The 21,396-nt window shown below is 41.3% G+C and overlaps 2 protein-coding genes across 3 annotated transcripts; one reads left to right on the top strand and one right to left on the bottom strand.

The window, feature by feature from the left end:
• Positions 1-248: 248 nt before the first annotated feature.
• rsph9 (radial spoke head component 9) lies at positions 249-6,628 on the top strand. The gene is made up of 5 exons (XM_021600624.2): positions 249-1,033; positions 1,232-1,400; positions 1,598-1,727; positions 2,203-2,349; positions 6,271-6,628. Exons 1-5 carry the CDS (start codon positions 807-809, stop codon positions 6,429-6,431), a joined length of 834 nt encoding a protein of 277 aa, XP_021456299.1. The 5' UTR covers positions 249-806; the 3' UTR covers positions 6,432-6,628.
• Positions 6,629-6,701: 73 nt separating this feature from the next.
• mrps18a (mitochondrial ribosomal protein S18A) lies at positions 6,702-16,304 on the bottom strand. 2 transcript variants are annotated; one of them, XM_036975894.1, is made up of 5 exons: positions 16,114-16,304; positions 9,404-9,570; positions 9,160-9,283; positions 8,996-9,068; positions 6,702-7,418 (listed from the first exon to the last, which is right to left on the bottom strand). In XM_036975894.1, exons 1-5 carry the CDS (start codon positions 16,265-16,267, stop codon positions 7,274-7,276), a joined length of 663 nt encoding a protein of 220 aa, XP_036831789.1. In that variant the 5' UTR covers positions 16,268-16,304; the 3' UTR covers positions 6,702-7,273. The 2 variants fall into 2 exon arrangements, with proteins under 2 accessions (XP_036831789.1, XP_021456301.1); XM_021600626.2 differs by having other exon boundaries at positions 9,470-9,570; positions 16,114-16,301.
• Positions 16,305-21,396: the final 5,092 nt, after the last annotated feature.

Here is a 21,396-nt window from a genome sequence, read left to right as displayed (position 1 = left end):
GACCCCCTGTCCCATGTGCTCAGGATTCAAAGTGGTATAATCTCAGTTCCTCTCAGTTCCTATATCCATAAAGTCCTATCCTCCTTTGTGCCAGCTGTGCACTGGGTCTAAGGTCTCTCTCTTTTTCTCAATTAAATGTAAGCACTTTATTGGCATGGGAAAACACATGATTACATTGCCAAAGCAAGTTAAATAGATAATAAACGAAAGGGAATTAATTAAACAATAAAAAAATGCACAGTAAACATTACACTCACACATGTTCCAAAAGAATAAAGACATCTCACTTTTTCCTCTCTCACTGTCACTCAATCCACAGCTAAATGGGTGAGAAACAACTCATACTGACAGACCCATTCATCAGAAAGCATTGGGAAACCGCACAAGAGCTCAGAAGAACAGGTTTCTGGCTGTGACTTGAAATAAAGGCCTTGGAAATCTCCCCCATTCTTTACTCTCAACACTGAAATATCTGAAGTAGCTAAGACTGTAAATTAGAAAAATATGAGATGAGGATAGGTAGCCTAACAGACAAGTACGTGGCAGATTGTTGCTGAATTAGAGCCAAGTGTTGAAGATCAGATCGAGAATTCAACTAATTCAATCTCTAGCTAATTTGTGCAGCTCAACTGCTTTGTCGACGGGGAGCGATCCGCAGTTGCTATGACTACACGTAACTAAGGAGATGTGTTGACATTGGCAACCGGACGTTCTTGGCAGCTGTCCCCACGTAACCTAGATACCAAACATTTTGCCTTTTTATAGAAAAGTATTTACTTTTCATTGAGACACGCTTTATATATGCAATGGACTCCAGTACGTTATACTACTCCTTGGACCTCGTTTCTGGTAGCGGTTTAACTTTGAGCAGTGAGCAAAAAGCTGCCCTGCAGACTTCCCTGGTCATTCTGAAGAGGAACAACAAATTCAATCGTGTCCTGTTTTGGGGCAAGATTCTGGGCATAAAGGGTGACTATTTCATTGCTCAAGGGGTTTCAGAGGATGAGATGACGGATAAAAAGAGCCTTTACAGGTAAGAGGTGCAAAGGAAATAGTTTTAGAGCCTCTAGTCTATTTTACTACAGGTATATTATTTTAGCTAGCTTGCATTTTGCTGTTGTCACTTGTGGCTTTGGAGTTGTGAACCATTCTCCTATTCAAGATGTTCTCTCTCTCTATGAGTGTATGTGTGCCCTCTTGCACACGTGTTTGTGTCCTTTCCCTACTCCAGTTTCAACTGTGTGGACTGGCACTTGCTTCCCCCTGCCACTGAGGCAATGATAGCGGAAGTTTCTGCTACAGCAAAGGGTCGCTTCGTGGGAGACCCCTCACATGAGTATGAGCACACCGAGATACGGCGGCAAGGGGAGGGGGACGAGGCTGTGGAGGAGGAAGTCGTGGTGGGGACAAGTGTGACGAATTATATTGTTTAATTTTGAGCTAATTGTGTTTTGTTTATTAATAAGTGTCAGTGATTAATGTACTAGATTCATATGACCGTCGTGACTGTGTGTGGTATTATTGCAGAAGAGTGAGGACTAGTTTGTTTGGGTGTTGTGACAGATGTTTGGTAATGGTTGTTTGGTTTGTGTTGCAGGTTAAGGTGAAAGAGGAGAAGAGGCTGGCCTCCACTGTCCACACCATTGATAAGGAGGTGTCTGTGGTCCCGCGCGGTGCCTTCATCAAGAGTCCCCATGGCCTGGTGCAGACCAATCGCAGCTTTGAGGGTAAAGCTACTTTTCAAAGTTATTAATGAAATGGATGGCTCCACGTAGAGTGTGGTGGTTCCTAGTTGAGAATGTGGTCTGACTGCGGAGACTAGTAACCGGAAGGTTGCAAGTTCAAATCCCCGAGCTGACACGGTACAAATCTGTCGTTCTGCCCCTGAACAGGCAGTTAACCCACTGTTCCTAGGCCGTCATTGAAAATAATTATTTGTTCTTAACTGACTTGCCTAGTTAAATAAAGGTAAAATAAAAAATAAAAGATGGGACACAGCTGTGTGTGTTACTGGCTCGAGAGGACGACTCAGCTGTGTAGCTCAGTGTGTTGGAACCAGAATCCAGACCGTCATTTATCTCACACTGTACATTGTACATCTATAGAGTACACACATTTGTGTGTTTTCTTTTTCATACACATACAGAATCATATCATACTATCAGTTACTGAGTGAGTGAATCTGTTCTGTCTATTCTGTAGGTCTGTCCTCATTGGAGGCAGGTAAACTCAGCTACTTCCTGCACTTCACTGAGCCGCAGAAACTGAAGAAGAAATCCATCCTGGAGCTGGCTGACCTCAACCCCTCCATTGATTTCCTGGATCCTTTGAGTGAGGATATCCCCAAAGGTAACAGAGTTCCAAATCTCTCACTACACCACTCCTTTACAGTCATCCTACCATTCCCCCCATGGGTGGGGTTTCTTTCCCACATGTTGTCTGTCTTGAGAAATATAACCAGTTCCTTGAAAGTACCGCCCATTTGTGGGAGACAAAAATGTAATACGAACATGACATTACTAATGTTTGGCATGCTCTGATTTTTTATTTATTTAACTTTTATTTTACCTGGTAAGTTGACTTAGAACACATTCTCATTTACAGAAATTACCTGGGGAATAGTCCAATGGTCACTCTCTATTATACTAAACTAGCCTTTTAATTGGTGCTAATGATAATTTGGGTTGGCAGTTGAGAGCCCAGTTTATCAAGGCATCCTCCTCTGCAGGGCCGGCTCTAGCCTTTTGGGGGACCTAAGAGGGATTTGGTTGGGGGGGCCCACCACACTGCAAAACATTTGTGGCCCCCCTTTTGTCGATGGAGAGACACATTTTAGTTTTAAAGTTAATTTCTTGTAATTCTATACATTTTGCTATGGGGTGGAGAGAAAACAGCAATTTTATAACACATTTCATGCAATTCTACTTGTTTTGCCATGGGGCAGATTTTTCTTTGCAGTTTTACAGCAAATTTCCTTCAAATTCTACCCATTTTGCCATGGGATGGAGATTTTTCAGTTTTAAAGCACAGTTCCTGCAATTCTACACATTTGGTAATAACTTATGCCATGTTAATATGATATCTGAGTGAGAATGACTAACAAAATCAATGGGGTTCTCCTGAAGGTCAGGGCCCCAGGGCACGTGCCCTGTGTGCCCGGTCCATATTCGGCCATGGTTTTATTTCTACATGTAAGTCAATTAAGAACAAATTCTTACTTACAATGGTGATTTGTCAAACACATCAATAAACAATTACACTATACATATCTATATACACATCAATTACACATCAATTACACAATACATAAGAAAGCAAACTCAAAATACGAAAAGAAAAACACAATCATATGAAACAAATACATTCTAAAGTAAAAAGGCCCTCTAACATCCATCTGAATTGCCTTGGAGGCACCAAATCCAACAACTTTAAAGGACTTCTGGAGATCATGTCACATTATAGGTGTCAAAAAAAAGAAATGCAGATTTACCTAACTTGTGGAGATTGAAGGGAAATCCAAGGTAAGCCATCCCCGATGGGTATTTGGGTATTTGTTCATTCAGGTTCCCTTTGTCTAATATTAGGTTTTGGTTGAAGATCTGATAACATTCAGTATCAAAAATATGCAGAAGTAGAGAAAATTAGAAAGGGCGCAAATACTTTTTCACAGCACTGTATTTATAAGAGGGGCACCATCCAAAGTATGTATGCATACAGTACCAGTCAAAAGTTTGGACACACCTACTTATTCAAGGGTTTTTCTTTAGTTGGACTATTTTTTACATTGTAGAATAATAGTGAAGACATCAAAACTATGAAATAACACATATGGAATCATGTAGTAAGCAAAAAAGTGTTAAACAAATCAAAATATATTTTATATTTGAGATTCTTCAAATAGCCACCCTTTGCCTTGATGACAGCCTTACACACTCTTGGCATTCTCTCAACCAGCTTCATGAGGTAGTTGCCTGGAATGCATTTCAATTAACAGGTGTGCCTTGTTAAAAGTACATTTTTGGAATTTCTTTCTTTCTGAATGCATTTGAGCCAATAAGTTGTGTTGTGGTAAACAGAAGATAGCCCTATTTGGTAAAAGACCAAATCCATATTATGTCAAAGAACAGCTCAAATAAGCAAAGAGAAACGACAGTCCATCATTACTTTAAGACATGAAGGTCAGTCAATCTGTAAAATTTCAAGAACTTTGAAAGTTTCTTCAAGTGCAGTCGCAAAAACCATCAAGCGCTATGATGAAACTGGCTCTCATGAGGACCGCCACAGGAAAGGAAGACCCAGAGTTACCTCTGCTGCAGAGGATACGTTCACTAGTTAACTGCACCACAGATCTCAACCCAAAAGAATGCTTCAGAGTTCAAGTAACAGACATCTCAACATCAACTGTTCAGAGGAGACTGCGTGAATCAGGCCTTCATGGTAGAATTGCTACAAAGAAACCATCACTAAAGGACACCAATAAGAAGAGACATTAGATCAGTGGAAATCTGTTCTTTGGTCTGAATTTGAGTCCAAATTTGAGATTTTTGGTTCCAACCGCCGCGTCTTTGTGAGACAGAGTATGGCACACTTAATCAGCAAGACTACCACAGCATTCTGCAGCGATATGCCATCCCATCTGGTTTGCGCTTAGTGGGACTATCATTTGTTTTTCAATATGACAATGACCCAAAACACACCTCCAGGCTGTGTAAGGGCTATTTGACCAAGAAGGGGAGTGATGGTGCTGCATCAGATGACCTGGCCTCCACAATCACCGACCTCAACCCAATTGAGACGGTTTGGGATGAGTTGGACCGCAGAGCGAAGGAAAAGCAGCCAACAAGTGCTCAGCATATGGGAACTCCTTCAAGACTGTTAGAAAATCATTCCTCATGAAGCTGGTTGAGAGAATGCCAAGAGTGTGCAAAATTGTCTTATGGCTTAATTTTTTTTTTTTTTTACCCTTTCCTCCCCTTCATCTACACCGATTTAACAAGTGACAACAATAACATCATAGATTTCCCCTGGTCAGTCTGTCAGTTTATATCTGGATGATATCAAACTGTAGTTTGTCTAAACAGACATATATCACAATTTGTTTGTGGTGTGGGTGCTGTGGAAAAGTGAGAGGCTCTGGGCACACAGCAGTATCTGTCTAAAACATCACAGCTGTTCATTTCAAAGGGATGAGCATCTCTGTGGTGTGTGAATGTGTGTGCAGCTTTCCCAAACCAGCTTACATTACACAGCTGTCCCAGTGACAGCATCACCCTCACTGAGAACTTAACGACCAGGCCTCAAGCCTTTGCTGAAGGGAGCGAGAGACCCAGACTGAAGACAGTTTAAGGAGAAAATGATGGATCTCCATCGAAAGTGCTTTCCTCTGGTATCTCTGAGTGAAGCTACCCCTCTCACCACAGCGATCCTCTAGACTTGCCTGGAAGTATGTGGCAACAGTTGCTGTTATCGACTTCTGATTTATGCCAATACCCCTTCCATGCCTGTTCTCCCATTGGGTTCCTCCCTATGCCACGTGTGAGTTTGAAACCGCCAGTGTGTTTCAGTGGAAAGTATACTTATCTGGACACCATCACTGAACAGCTTCTCAAATCACATCAACCTGGCAGGAGTGTCTTTGGGTCATGGAAGATGAATCTCTCCCCACAGACAAAGAGCCATTGTGAAACACCTCAAAATAGACCCTATTTCTGGAATCTCTGTTTCTAGATATCTCTTGCAAAAGGTTTCAATTAATTTCCCGCCCCATAGCATTGTGAAACTGAAATATGAGAGAAAAACAGTATCAGAACAGCTGACACAATTTACTGGAATCGCTGTTCCTAGATAGCTCTGGCACAAGGTTTAATGCTTTGATAATTGGGGAGGTTCCAGATGAATGAATTATTTCCAAGACGTCCTGGAGCCTCCTGATTAATGGTGCAGTGAATCTGCGGTGAGAGAATTCTGCTAGGCTCCCATTCAGCATGAACAGTGTTCTCTGGCTATGGGTGATGGCCATGAGCAGACAGCTGCTCCACCAGGCCACCCTGATATTTAGAGTCAGGGAAAGGACTTACTAAACCCTTCTAAATTATTGAGCTATCAGCCAACTGTTACCTTTTTCTGTGTAGACTTCTTTACATAGGGAAGAGTGGATTCAGTTAATGAGGGAGTAATGTGAGACGTGTACACGGTCTCTGTTTATGAAAGGTCATGGACGAGCAGCAGTTTGTGTGATCATCTTCATAACCCATATACTTGTGTGTGTAGGGTCATGGAGCTTGCAGTTTGAGCGTGGCAGCACAGTGTGTGTGATCCGTAGCATGCTGTGGCTGGGCCTGACCTCCTTCCATGTACCCATGACCCCCCAGCACGGATACATCTACATGGGCGACGGACTGAAGAACCTGGACCTGCCCTTCATGCTTTAAAGAGCCAGTGAGATCCAGAGCTGGAGAGCCAACACCTACCACTTATCCAAACTGAGAATCATCATCAACCTCTCATCTGAGCAAGCAGTGTTTCATCCCCACCCAAAACAGTTCTATTTATGCAAGAGATGTTTCTTTACTGTTATTTAAAGTAAATAAACAAACTAAAATCATTAATTATTTGTGATTTACCTCCACATGCACTTGGTTCATTTCTGTCAATAGGCCCAGTAAATGCTTACTTCCACACTCATGCAAACACACATGGTGGAGGGAGAAAAAGCAAATCCGATTTATTTGCACATCTGGGTTGTCTTGAAGTACAACATCCCACCTACATCAAAACAGTGTAACACTGACCCAATTGATCTTACAGCAAGGGCTCTAGTCAATCTGTATTGCTGAAGCGTTACAGATTCCGCAATAGAAATGTAAAGGTAATGCCCGATTGAGCTGACATATGCAGTGGTTACCGTGAATGCAGTCTCTGGTAAAGCTGGAACATTGCCTTTAAAATATCAATCACGCTGTAAAGCTGAACTGCCGCGATGCGGATTGAATAGAGCCCCTAAATGTGGAGTTTAATAGTTTTGTTTCAGGGCATCTTCAAAAAGGTCAAATGACAGAATGGGTTTCTAATGGGCAATGTCCACCAATAGATAAAAAGGCTGGACAAATACAGATGCTCCCCCAGCTTTTCCAATGGCTAGTTCTCGAAGTCAATGGAGCTCCAAATGGGCCAGGAGTACTATAAGGAAGGACGTCCAATAGAACTGTTGTACCCCATCTCTGTCCCGCCCACACTGACTCCTGCTGCTATGAGTTGACATGCCCCCAGGTCATCAATGTTTCAGGTAGAGGATTTTCTTGCCGTACTGTACGTTGTTTCCGAGAGCTGGGTGGCCGACAGAGTTGCGGTTTTTACACCACTTCAGCCCCGTCCTATAGATGGGCTTCACTGAATCAATGGACCAGCGAGTCAGATATCTGTGATGCAACAACACAGGTGTGAGTTAGTCAGAGAGAGGATGCACAAGAGTTAGTTGAAAGGTGTCATGACGTTGGCCTGGGGGTAGGTTTATGACAGTCATAAATATCTCTTCCCCCCTTTTTCCTCTCTCTACCCTACTGATGTTACATTTGAAAACCCCTTGGTTAACAGAGATTTTGAGAACATCAGAATGTGGTGGGAAATTAACTATATTCTGGTAATCTGACCAATTGAACATATGCAGTGGTACTTAATGAATATGATGTCAGTTCGGTTGTCACCTGAGACATTCTCATCAATGATAAGATGACATAAACTCTACAGTGTAAAGTCTACACATCAGAGTTATCGGATTCACATGGAATTGTTGTTCAATTTAAATGTTTGAATATGAAATTATTCATGATGGGATGAAATGTGATTTTAGCTTCTAAAATGTGAGAATTGGGTTTTCATGAGTGAATTAGGCCCGACTCAGTGGCCCACCCACGTGAAGAGACATAGGTTGTAAACTATGAAACACACCCCTTTTCTCCCTCCACTATATAAGCCCTTGACGAAAATGTAACCTCCTGTTCCGAGGATGTGAGGACGACGGTCCGATGTCAGAATGGTTCAGATAATAACTACAGAACGAAGCCAACATCAGCGTGAGCTTTGGTTGCGAATGGTATGAACTTTGAACTCTTATTCACTACAGAAGTGATACCTCTTAGCCGTTGAGTTAGCAACAGCAGCTGCAAACAAGGGTTAGGAAGGAACAGACAGAGTATCCCGTCTATCACACAACAACGTTACTACAACGTATCCAATTGACCACCAGAGACATTCTGCAAAGGACAAAGGACTCGGTTTGGCAACACGGCCTTCCATCTACCACCAACCTACCGAAGCGCAGCTCAAAGTAAATATTTATTGCATTTTCTTTTTCCAAATGGGCGGTAATTTAGAATGCATAAAATACTGTATTTACGAAAGCACAGCTTCTTCCTTTGGTCCTCAGTCTTCCCGCTCATTCACTCAAACCCAGACCTTTTCTTTTGTGTAACCAGCTGTCATATCTGTTCCGCCCGCTAGGGACGTTTTCCCTTTATGACGTAATTTGTAATCAAGGTATAATTCATTCTGTATATATGTAATTCTGTGTGATTAGTTAGGTACTTAGTAAATAAATAATTTAACCCAATTTTGTATTGCTGATTCAAGTTGTTAGCCAGGGATTGTGAAGATATCTGAAAGTTGGAAATTCTTGGTTAAGACTGAATTAAGGTGACGATTAATATTGACTGCTATTGATGTAAAATATTACTAGGTCTTTAAGAGTTTATTCAGAAGATAACAGCTCTATAAATATTATTTTATGGTGCCCCGACTCTAGTTAATTACATTTACATGATTAGCTCAATCAGGTAATATTAATTACGGAGAAATGATTTTATAGTATAGCATGTCATATCACTTAATCCGGCATAGCCAAAGACACGACAAAGGTAATTAATGTCATGAGAGGTCTAACAAGAAACAATACAGGTGTGAGAGGGTAGATTCTGATGGGGTCAAACACACTCGTTACCTGTTGAGCTGTGGCTTGGGCTTCTTTGGGATGTGTCCCTCTGGTAGTGTTGGTTTGTGATCTGGGAGCAGACCTGGAGTAGAAAAGAGAGTACTTTTACCACTTTGAAGAGAATACATTTCATAATAGTTGTGCATCCAGAGCAGACACACACAGCATCATACCTGCTCTGTGAGCCATCTGCACACAGATGGCGATCTTGCGGTGCTCCTGGGCACAGAGACCAGTGACTCTACGAGGCAGCATTCCTCCATCAGACCTGATGAACTGACTGAGCAACAGGACATCCTAACAAATACAAACACAGGGAATTACTGTACGCCTGAGCTCATAGAACAGGCACACATATTGACATAAAATGCATGAGGCATGGCAGATGTGAGTGTGGACCAGCACTGTTCATCTCACTCTGTTATTCTGGCAGAACAGTCGAGAGGCAGTAAGTATGCAGTCAGGTATCACTGAAACACTTACTGTGTAGTTGTATTTGTTCTGCAGGTTCCATCGATAGATGGGGCACTGGGCTGTGGCATTGGGTGGCTGTGGTCCACTTGGGGTATCCTCAGTTGTTCCCTCAATTTGAGAAAAGAATGCAATGCTGGTCAATTAATAAATAAGCACCACACAAATACTTCCATCAATCTACTGTTCACATAGTTCACATTTACTAGCCATCTAGATCAGTGTTCATACTTAACACAATGGTATAGAGCTCATCTTATACTTTATATCCCGAAGTGTGTGGATACTGTATTGACTCAAATGCGAGATAAAAGTAACCCATTGCCACTCAAACAGTGTACAATGATGAACCAACAGGTCAGCAAGCTTGTCACTATTGTTGTTTTTCATTGTTTCTTTTCCACGACTGTAAACACAAACAACATAGTCAATGTCAAAGTTAGTATAGCTACAATCCAGGGCATGTCATTCAAGCAGTGTTTCATAACAAACCGGTGTTGTGCTGAAAAGCTTCCCCCTGTCGTGCTTTTCCCTATTATGGCTTTTCCGACATTTAAAAAAATATATTTCTGTTTTAGTTAAGAATGTAGATACAGTAGTAATAATAAAATAATAATAACAATAATAAATAAAAAAAATGTATACTCTGGGCAAAAAATAAAGTTCAAATATGTAAGTCAACATGAGTGCAGAGGAAATGGGGCAAACTAGATCCCAACTATCTCGGCCATACACGATTTGAGGTCTCGAAGGGAAAAGCGCGGACTTGGAAGATGACAAGGGTGTTATCTGCCCTAAAATATGCGTGGAACACCAGAGGCCTCATATAGAGGAGACTCGTCGGAACCCTCATAAAATAAAGTCAGCAGCCTCCAGAACCACCACACCAGCAGGTAAAAAAAATATATATATATACCTGGCCAAGATAAAGCAAAGCAGTGCGACACAGAGTTACACATGGAATAAACAAGCATACAGTCAATAACACAATAGAAAAAAAAGAAAATATATATACAGTGTGTGCAAATGGCGTGAGGTGGTAAGGCAATAAATAGTCCATAGTAGCGAAGTAATTACAATTGAGCAGATTAAACACTGGAGTGATAGATGAGCAGATGATGATGTGCAAGTAGTGATACTGGTGTGCAAATGAGAAGAAAAGTAAATAAAAACAATATGGGGATGAGGTAGGTAGATTGGGTGGGCTATTTACAGATGGACTATGTACAGCTGCAGCGATCGGTTAGCTGCTCAGATAGCTGATGTTAAAAGTTAGTGAGGGAAATGTAAGTCTCCAGCTTCAGCGATTTTTGCAATTCGTTCCAGTCACTGGCAGCAGAGAACTAGAAGGAAAGGCGGCCAAAGGAGGTGCTGGCTTTGGGGTTGACCAGTGAGATATACCTGCTGGAGCGCGTGCTATGGGTGGGTGTTGTTATCGTGACTAGTGAGCTGAGGCGGAGCTACCTAGCATAGACTTATAGATGACCTGGAGCCAGCGGGTCTGGCGACGAATATGTAGCGAGGACCAGCCGACTAGAGCATACAGGTCGCAGTGGTGGGTGGTATAAGGTTCTTTGGTAACAAAATGGATGGCACTGTGATAGACTGCATCCAGTTTGCTGAGTAAAGTATTGGAAGCTATTTCGTAGATGACAACGCCGAAGTCGAGGATCGGTAGGATAGTCAGTTTTACTAGGGTAAGTTTGGCGGCGTGAGTGAAGGAGGCTTTGTTGCGAAATAGAAAGCCGATTCTAGATTTGATTTTGGATTGGAGATGTTTGATATGCGTCTGGAAGGAGAGTTTACCGTCTAGCCAGACACCTAGGTATTTTTAGTTGTGCAGCCTCCACAACCACCACACCAGCAGGTGCAGCCTCCACCCCAGCGGCCTCCACCCCAGCGGCCTCCACCCCAGCGGCCTCCACCCCAGCGGCCTCCACCCCAGCGGCCTCCACCCCAGCGGCCTCCACCCCAGCGGCCTCCACCCCAGCGGCCTCCACCCCAGCGGCCTCCACCCCAGCGGCCTCCACCCCAGCTACTGATAAACAAATGTATGTAGTGGGGCAAAAATGGCTGAAAATGGCTAAAAGTATTTAGTCAGCCACCAATTGTGCAAGTTCTCCCACTTAAAAAGATGAGAGGGGCCTGTAATTTTCATCATAGGTACACTTCAACTATGACGGACAAAATTAGAAGAAAAAAATCCAGAAAATCACATTGTAGGATTTTTAATGAATTTATTTGCAAATTATGATGGAAAATAAGTATTTGGTCACCTACAAACAAGCAAGATTTCTGGCTCTCACAGACCTGTAACTTCTTCTTTAAGAGGCTCCTCTGTCCTCCACTCGTTACCTGTATTAATGGCACCTGTTTGAACTTGTTATCAGTATAAAAGACACCTGTCCACAACCTCAAACAGTCACACTGCAAACTCCACTATGGCCAAGACCAAAGAGCTGTCAAAGGACACCGGAAACAAAATTGTAGACCTGCACCAGGCTGGGAAGACTGAATCTGCAATAGGTAAGCAGCTTGGTTTGAAGAAATCAACTGTGGGAGCAATTATTAGGAAACAGGAAGACATACAAGACCACTGAATCTCCCTCGATCTGGGGCTCCACGCAAGATCCGTGGGGTCAAAATGATCACAAGAACGGTGAGCAAAAATCCCATAACCACACGGGGGGACCTAGTGAATGACCTGCAGAGAGCTGGGACCAAAGTAACAAAGCCTACCATCAGTAACAGACTACGCCGCCAGGGACTCAAATCCTGCAGTGCTAGACGTGTCCCCCTGCTTAAGCCAGTACATGTCCAGGCCCGTCTGAAGTTTGCTAGAGAGCATTTGGATGATCCAGAAGAAGATTGGGAGAATGTCATATGGTCAGATGAAACCAAAATATAACTTTTTGGTAAAAACTCAACTCGTAGTGTTTGGAGGACAAAGAATGCTGAGTTGCTTCCAAAGAACACCATACCTACTGTGAAGCATGGGGTGGAAACATCGTGCTTTGGGGCTGTTTTTCTGCATAGGGACAGATCTGTGTAAAAGAATGAATGGGGCCATGTATCGTGAGATTTTGAGTGAAAACCTCCTTCCATCAGCAAGGGCATTGAAGATGAAACATAGCTGGGTCTTTCAGCATGACAATGATTCCAAACACACCGCCCGGGCAACGAAGGAATGGCTTCGTAAGAAGCATTTCAAGGTCCTGGAGTGGCCTAGCCAGTCTCCAGATCTCAACCCCATAGAAAATCTTTGGAGGGAGTAGAAAGTCCGTGTTGCCCAGCAACAGCCCCAAAACATCACTGCTCTAGAGGAGATCTGCATGGAGGAATGGGCCAAAATACCAGCAACAGTGTGTGAAAACCTTGTGAAGACTTACAGAAAACGTTTGACCTCTGTCATTACCAACAAAGGGTATATAACAAAGTATTGAGATAAACTTTTGTTATTGACCAAATACATATTTTCCACCATAATTTGCAAATAAATTCATTCAAAAGTATACCTATGATTAAAATTACAGGCCTCTCATCTTTTTAAGTGGGAGAACTTGCACAATTGGTGGCTGACTAAATACTTTTTTGCCCCACTGTATGTAATCTTGTCAGATTGATCCATTTGTATCTCTCAGTACACTTACAGGTACATTTTTCCAGGTGTTGCAGAGGCAAATATGTATATGTGCTGTTGTCTAGAATCGGCTCATATACATTTATCACAATCAACAGAACTGGTCCAAATATGGAGTTGGAACGTGAGGTAAGACTGTTGCACATACAGTGTTTACATATACTGTGTGTGTGTGATTAATCTGTGTATTTGTGAGGAAAACCTAAATTGTTGTTTTTCCATGTAAACAGGATTTACCTTCATTGTCTTTTTTTCTGTCAGACCATCAATGCCTACATGTTCCTTCTGGTGCGGAATTTTTAAAGGCAGTCAACCGAGCAAGCGTTCTACAATGACACCTTTAAAATTACTGGCATTTGGGGAGAAAGAAATCAAAACTTAAGGTTGGTTGGATTATTCTCATAATATTATATCTTATATTTGACAGATTGAACTCAAGCAACTATCCCTGCTCTTTGAAATTTCAGATTGATCCAATGATGTACAAGTACATTATTGGCATCATCAATGAACACAACCACTGGACTGTGACGGTAAGAGCCGCTAAGGCAGTACTAAGAACTATGTACATAATACAGAATATACATGTGAACACGTGTGTAATATGTGTGCATGTAATGTGTGTCTGTCTAAATTTGAAAGGTTATACTGCCATCCCAAAAGAGGGCTCTGTTCCTCAACCCAATAAGGCAGTACTAAGAAATACATACATAACACAGAATATATATGTGAACACATACGTGTGTAAAATGTGTATGTGCTATACAGTGAGGGAAAAAGTATTTGATCCCCTGCTGAATGTATTTCAAGACCTCAGAAAAAAGAAATGTAGACCTCCACAAGTCTGGTTCATCCCTGGGAGCAATTTCCAAACGCCTGAAGGTACCACGTTCATCTGTACAAACAATAGTACGCAAGTACAAACACCATGGGACCACGCAGCCATTATACCGCTCAGGAAGGAGAAGTGTTCGGTCTCCTAGAGATTAACATATTTTGGTGCAAAAAGTGCAAATAAATCCCAGAACAACAGCAAAGGACCTTGTGAAGATGCTGGAGGAAACAGGTACAAAAGTATCTATATCCACTGTAAAACGAGTCCTATAACAACATAACCTGAAAGGCCCCTCAGCAAGGAAGAAGCCACATCTCTAAAACCGCCATAAAAAAGCCAGACTATGGTTTGCAACTGCACATGGGGACAAAGATTGTACTTTTTGGAGAAATGTCCTCTGGTCTGATGAAACAAAAATAGAACTGTTCGTCCATAATGACCATCGTTATGTTTGGAGGAAAAAGGAGGAGGCTTGCAAGCCGAAGAACACCATACCAACCGTGAAGCACGGGGTGGCAGCATCATGTTGTGGGGGTGCATTGCTGCAGGAGGGACTGGTGCACTTCACAAAATAGATGGCAACATGAGGCCGGAAAATGATATGGATATATTGAAGCAACATCTCAAGACATCAGTCAGGAAGTTAAAGCTTGGTCGCAAATGGGTCTTCCAAATGGACAATGACCCCAAGCATACTAGCAAAGTTGTGGCAAAATGGCTTTAAGGACAACGAAGTCAAGGTATTGGGAGTGGCCATCACAAAGCCCAAACCTCAATCATATAGAAAATAAAAAAGTGTGTGCGAGCGAGGCGGCCTACAAACCTGACTCAGTTACACCAGCTCTGTCAGGAGGAATGGGCCAAAATTCACCCAACCTATTGTGGGAAGCTTGTGGAAGGCTACCCAAAACATTTGACCCAAGTTAAACAATTTAAAGACAATGCCAATCAAATACTAATTTAGTGTATGTAAAACTTCTGACCCACTGGGAATGTGATGAAAGAAATAAAAGCTGAAAGAAATAATTCTCTACTATTATTCTGACATTTCACATTCTTAAAATAAAGTGTTGATCCTAACTGACCTAAAACAGGGAATTTTTACTCGGATTAAAATGTCAGGAATTGTGATAAATTGAGTTTAAATGTATTTGGCTAAGGTATATGTAAACTTCTGACTTCAACTGTAAGTAATGCAAAATGAACCTACTGAAAGTATACTGAATAAAAGGCAAAACAGAACTGTCAAATTATATTATAGCTGTGTCGCTGTATACTTGCGAATTATAATCTTAAGTGTAACATCATTTTGTTGGGGAAAACTGAAATGCCCATCACATTTTTCTGAATGTGTTCTGAAGGAGGAGTCGATTGTCTTTTCAAATACAGACAAAGACGTTAACTTCATGAGAGAAGAAATAGCAGTCACTCTCCTCCAAAACACTGGTATGTTACATTTCTAATTTAATTGTAGATTTTTTTTTAAAATAACATTTATATGGATCTTTCATCTTTGATCCAACTTCTGACTAGATGGCCACTAAAACACATGTATTTAAATAATTGTGTTACAAGAAACCTATACTATTCCCTTGTTCCCTGCTCGCTCTGAAAAAAAATACATGTAAAAGATCTATAGACTACTTGACATTATGTTTTGCTAAATGACCTGAGCCAACTGTGGCACTTCTGTGGGAAGGTGGACAATAATGAGGAAGACACTAACTGGGCAATTGCTTGTTCACTTCTCAAGGCACATTTTTACGAGTACGAATTTGTATAAGCGGTCATATTTCTAGAGGTAGTATTATCCACTTTGTCTGATAATGAAATACTTGTAATTCAAGAAATTTATTTAATGTTTTAAATATGAATATTTTTCATCATACATTTCAGATTGGTTGGTACGCGTCCAGTGAAGAGGGGGGAGCTTTTCGGCACAACACCGGCAAGCTAGTTTAGATGATATACTGCTAGTTCATGCAACTGCAACATGGTCGTTCAAATGATCGAACTTATTATCAACTAGCACAATTATGCTTTTAACATTTGATGCCTTAAATAATAATTTTCGAAGGGCAAAGATGACTAAATGGATGCGCTATTTTAGTTAGCTACAATTTTCAACGCTAACAGAGTGAACTGTCATATGGCTACAACAGGATTCAACAAGAAACTCACTGTGTCGAATTCCTCTGCTTTGAATATTTCCAAAAACCGAGAGCTGAGGGCAACTTGTTTTCCTCTGAAAGGCACTCATATTGCTGCAGCTGGCAACACATTTAAACCCAGAAAGAGAGATCCATATGTACCCAAGCACACAGCGCGGTGCCATCTTGGAATGTTGACCTTTTTCTTCTTCTCTGCTATAATGGCGTTTGCAGAAATGCAACGTGCATTCCGCCACCTACTGTACGAGTAGTGAACAGGAAGGAAAGAGGATTGCGTTCAGAATGCAGTATAACTGCACTATGCGGCAAATACTGCGTCGAAAATAACAGTTTTTTTATTGCAGTAATTTTGCAATGTAACTGGAATTAGAGTGCAGTATAACCACAGTTCAGTTATTCTGTAATTACTGCATCCAAAATACCACAGTCGACTGCAGTTACTTCACTTTTACTGCACTTTCAAAACTGCAATCTTTTTTTGTAAGGGAATGGAAAATGGATAAATCATAAACCTATCCCATTCCTTCAGTCACATTCCATTCAAGATAACATCCCACAGGCTCAAGGGCCTGGGAGGGGCAAACATCTTCTGACAGTATTCCCTGAAATGTTTCAGCTGTTACCCATCTAGCACATTTGGTTATTTGGAAGTTGTGGGAACGTATGTATTTGGTTTCACATTGGTTGTGGAAACAAAGCCATACTTTTCCTGACCGGTAACACTGAAAATGTTTTAAACATTCGGAGAACACAAGTGAAAATGTTGCCTGTTCTGGTAATGTTTATTTTTAGTTTGCAGGGATGTTCTTAAAACGTTTTACTCTGGTTCCTTGAAAGCATTCCTGGGAGGTTCCCAGAATGTAGTAAAAAATGATAGTAAATAGAACCACTTGTGTGGAATGTTCTGTGGAAATACTGAAATTACCACAGACAAACATTGTTTCTTAACGTTCTTGGAACAATTTGAGAACATATCTTTAAATAGAACCATACGTTTGAATTTATTTTTATTTAACCTTTATTTAACTTAGCAAGTCAGTTAAGACATTTTTTTTGTTACAATGACAGCCTACCAAAAGGCTTCCTGTGGAACGGGGGCTGGGATAAAAAAATATATATATAGGACAAAACACACATCACGACAAGAGAGACGCCACAACACTACATAAAGAGAGACCTAAGACAACAACATAGCATGGCAGCAACACATGACAACACAACATGGTAGCAAAAACACATGACAACAACAACATGGTAGCAACACAACATCACAGCAGCACAAAACATGGTACAAACATTATTTGGCACAGACAACAGCACAAAGGCCAGAAGGTATAGACAACAATACATCACGTGAAGCAGCCACAACTGTCAGTAAGAGTGTCCATGGTTGAATCTTTGAATGAAGAGATGGAGATAAAACTGTCCAGTTTGAGGGAACTGAAAAGAGGAGCGACCCAGGGATGTGTGCTTTGGGGACCTTTAACAGAATGTGACTGGCAGAACGGGTGTTGTATGTGAAGGATGAGGGCTGCAGTAGGTATCTCAGATAGGGGGGAGTGAGACTTAAGAGGGTTTTAATAAATAAGCATCAACCAGTGGGTCTTGCGACGGGTATACAGAGATGACTGGTTAAAACTTCTTAGGGCTGCAATCCCGTTAACGGGATTGATATGACAACAGCCAGTGAAAGTGTAGAGCGCCAAATTCAAACAACAGAAATCTCATAATTAAAATTCCTCAAACATGCATGTATCTTATACCATTTTAAAGGTAACCTTGTTGTTAATCCCACCACAGTGTCCGATTTCAAACAGGCTTTACAGAGAAAGCACCACAAACGATTATGTTAGGTCAGAGCCACAGAAAAACACAGACATTTTTCCAGCCAAAGAGATGAGTCACAAAAAGCACAAATAGAGATAAAATGAATCACTAACCTTTGATGATCTTCATCAGATGACACTCATAGGACTTCAGGTTACACAATACATGTATGTTTTGTTCCATAAAGTGCATATTTATATCAAAAGATCTGTGTATACATTGGCGACATGTTTACTAGTTCCAAAAACATCTGGTGATATTGCAGAGAGCCACATCATTTGACAGAAATACTCATTATAAATGTCAAGGAAAATACAATTGTTAGACATGGAAATATAGATACACTTCTCCTTAATGCAACCGCTGTGTCAGATTTCAAAAAGGCTTTACGGAAAAAGCAAACCATTTAATAATCTGAGTACAGCTTTCAGACAACAAAGCAGCCAAAAACATATCCGCCATATTGGGTAGTCAACATTAGTCATAAATAGCATTATAAATATTCATGCATTCCCAGGAATCCCAGTTCCACATTAAATGTTTGATTTGTTCGATAATGTACATAATTTTTGTCCAAAGAGTTACTTTTGTTAGCACGTTTGGTAAACAAATCCAAAGTCATGAAGCGCGTTCCCCAGTTGCAGACGAAATGTCAAAAAGTTCCGATACTGTCCGTAGAAACATGTCAAACGATGCATGGAATCAATCTTTAGGATGTTTTTAACATAAAACTTAAATAATATTTCAGAAAAGCAAAGGAACGCAGCTACCTCTCATGTGAAATGTGCATGACCAGCGCATGACTGCTGGCAGACCTCTGACTCATTCCTCTCCCATTTGGTCCCACTTCACAGTAGAATCCTCAAACAAGTTTCTAAAGACGGTTGACATCTAGTGGAAGCCTTAGGAAGTGCAACCAATAACCAATATTCCACTGTGTATTCAATAGGGGCTGGGTTGAAAATCGACCAACCTCAGATTTCCCACTTCCTGTTTGGATTTCTTCTCGGGTTTCTGCCTGCCATATGAGTTATGTTATACTCACATACATCATTCAAACAGTTTTAGAAACTTCAGAGTGTTTTCTATCCAGTATGCATATGTTAGCAAACGGGACTGAGGAGCAGGCAGTTTACTCTGGTCACCTTTCATCCAAGCTACTCAATACTGCCCCTGCAGCCATAAGAAGTTAACAGAGGAGTATTGAGTGCAGTGATGTGTCCTATAAGGAGGATTTGTGGCAAATCTGATGGCCAAATGGTAAAGAGCATCCAGCTGCTCGATAGCACCCTTACCTGCCGATCTATAAATTACGTCTCCGTAGTCTAGCATGGTTAGGATGGTCATCTGAATCAGGGTTAATTTGGCAGCTGGGGTGATTACAATAGAGGAAACCGAGTCTAGATTTAACCTTACCCTGCAATTTTGATATGTGCTGAGAGAAGGACAGTGTACCATCTAGCCATAGTCCCAAGTACTTGTATGAGCTCTAAACCCTCAGAGGTAGTAATCACACTGGCGGGGAAAGGGGCTTTCTTCTTACCAAACCACATGACCTTTGTTTTGGAGGTTTTCAGAACAAGGTTAAGGGCAGAGACACTAAGAAATCTTTGTTGTAGAGCGTTTAACACAAAATCTGGGGAGAGGCCAGAGACACCAATAATCCTTATCCGGCACACAAGAATGGTATGGTCTACCATATCAAAAGCTTTGGCCAAATACAAATAGCAGCACCACATTGCTCAGAATCAAGGGCAATGGTGACATCATCGGTGACATTTGACATTTAAGGTTGCAGTGACACATCCATAACCTGTTTGGAAACCAGATTGCATACCAGAGATAATACTATAGACATCAATAAAGCCAGTTAGTTGATTATTGACAGGTTTTTCCAACACTTTTGATAAACATGGCAAAATAGAACAGTTAGGATCGGCCTGATCTCCCCCTTTAAATAAAGGCTGCCTTCCAAGCAATGGGAACCTCTCCGGAGAGGAAAGACAGGTTAAAAAGGTCAGAGATAGGCTTGGCGATTATAGGTACTGCAACCTTAAAGAAGAAAGGATCTAAACCATCTGACTCAGATTATCTTTTGGGGTGAAGTTTAAGGAGCTCCTTTAGCACCTCAGACTCAGTGACTGCCTGCAGGGAGAAACTTTGTAGCGGGGCAGGGGGAAAAGAGGGAGGAGCATCAGGGCTAGTCGCATTAGAAGGGGTGGGAGATGAGGAAATGTTGGACGGGCAATGAGGCATGGCTGAGTCAAATAGGAGTCCTGACTTAATGGTGGTGATTAAAAAGTGAACCTGTAAGAAACGTTATGCTGACGTACTGAAATTCCCACAGAATAACATTGATTTCTTAGCATTCTCTGAACTATCTGAAAACATTCCCAAAGCCAAACCAGTTGTAGAACATTCCTAGAACATTACCGAAATTGAAAGTAGTGAAATACCAAGAAAATGTATATATTTTTTATCTAGTTCATTAAATGTGCTCAGAATAATCCAAAGCCAAGCAACTACTGTAGCTTCCTCAGCTCCACTCTCTCCAACTATTTTCTGCACATCCACGTAGAAGACCTACTGGACAGCTTGAACCTTAACCCATTCATTTATGGTAATGCTAAACATATACCGTCTATTCACAAACGTGTCTGCTGACCAGGGAAAATGCATTTACTCTCCGGCGCTGCTCTGAAGCTCTGTCTAAACGTCAATATGCCTCTCTTGCAATGCAGTTTTGGAAACATTTGGAACTTTCATATCGACAAGAAATAATTTTAAAAAAACGAAAAAGTTAAATTACTACACACGTTTATAGGGTTAGGGTTCCTACACAGCCATATGTCCATGGTACAGCGCTTGTTTACGGAGAGAGGTGACCACTTTATCTAATTAGCTATCTCTAGCATTTCCAAACACCTGTGCGTAACGAAAGAAGGACGCCAGAAATGTGTGGTAACTGAAAACTAATGTTGGCTGCAACTATGTTAAAACTGGTTAAAACAATGTAGTACGTGTATATTTTAAATGTGTTAAATTATTTTGATGAGATATGAAAGGTAAGGGCTTTTTGTTTCTACAACCGTATCACCATTGAGAATCGATTCATGTTTAGATAGAATATTTGGCTGTTTTGGCTGCCAGTCAGTTTACTTTTGAGCATAGCATATAAGAGTTGTGTTATCAATCTTGTCTGTACGCGAGTAAAATAACTACTAACGGTGTTTCTTTATGAAGACTCATTTATTGCTAACTGGACGTTGCTTCACTTTACAAGCCACATGAGAGAGAGGTGCTTTCCTAATGAACCCTTACATGGCATATGGCCAAACAGGATGAAAAATGTAAATAACACCACATCCCCCCCTTTTAAGAGAACAAATGGTAGACTGCCTTTGTCTCAACATACCTCAAGGGATTATTCGGCCCTTATGTCGGTAGGTCTGTTCCTGCCTAGTTC

This window comes from Oncorhynchus mykiss, chromosome 4 (genome assembly GCF_013265735.2).
Source record: "Oncorhynchus mykiss isolate Arlee chromosome 4, USDA_OmykA_1.1, whole genome shotgun sequence".
Classification (NCBI taxonomy): domain Eukaryota; kingdom Metazoa; phylum Chordata; class Actinopteri; order Salmoniformes; family Salmonidae; genus Oncorhynchus; species Oncorhynchus mykiss.
The sequence above is the reverse complement of the archived record's forward strand: the minus strand, read 5'-3'. Positions and strand labels throughout refer to the sequence as shown.

Excerpts from the sequence above, each read along its gene's own strand:
- mrps18a (XM_036975894.1), bottom strand. The coding sequence starts at position 16,267 with ATGGCACCGCGCTGTGTGCTTGGGTACATATGGATCTCTCTTTCTGGG. Across the intron at positions 9,571-16,113 it reads AAGCAGAGGAATTCGACACA|AGGGAACAACTGAGGATACC; the intron begins GTGAGTTTCTTG and ends TTTCTCAAATTG. Across the intron at positions 9,284-9,403 it reads TGTTCTGCCAGAATAACAGA|GATGTCCTGTTGCTCAGTCA; the intron begins GTGAGATGAACA and ends TGTATTTGTTAG.
- rsph9 (XM_021600624.2), top strand. The coding sequence starts at position 807 with ATGGACTCCAGTACGTTATACTACTCCTTGGACCTCGTTTCTGGTAGC. Across the intron at positions 1,728-2,202 it reads GACCAATCGCAGCTTTGAGG|GTCTGTCCTCATTGGAGGCA; the intron begins GTAAAGCTACTT and ends TCTATTCTGTAG. Across the intron at positions 2,350-6,270 it reads GAGTGAGGATATCCCCAAAG|GGTCATGGAGCTTGCAGTTT; the intron begins GTAACAGAGTTC and ends TTGTGTGTGTAG.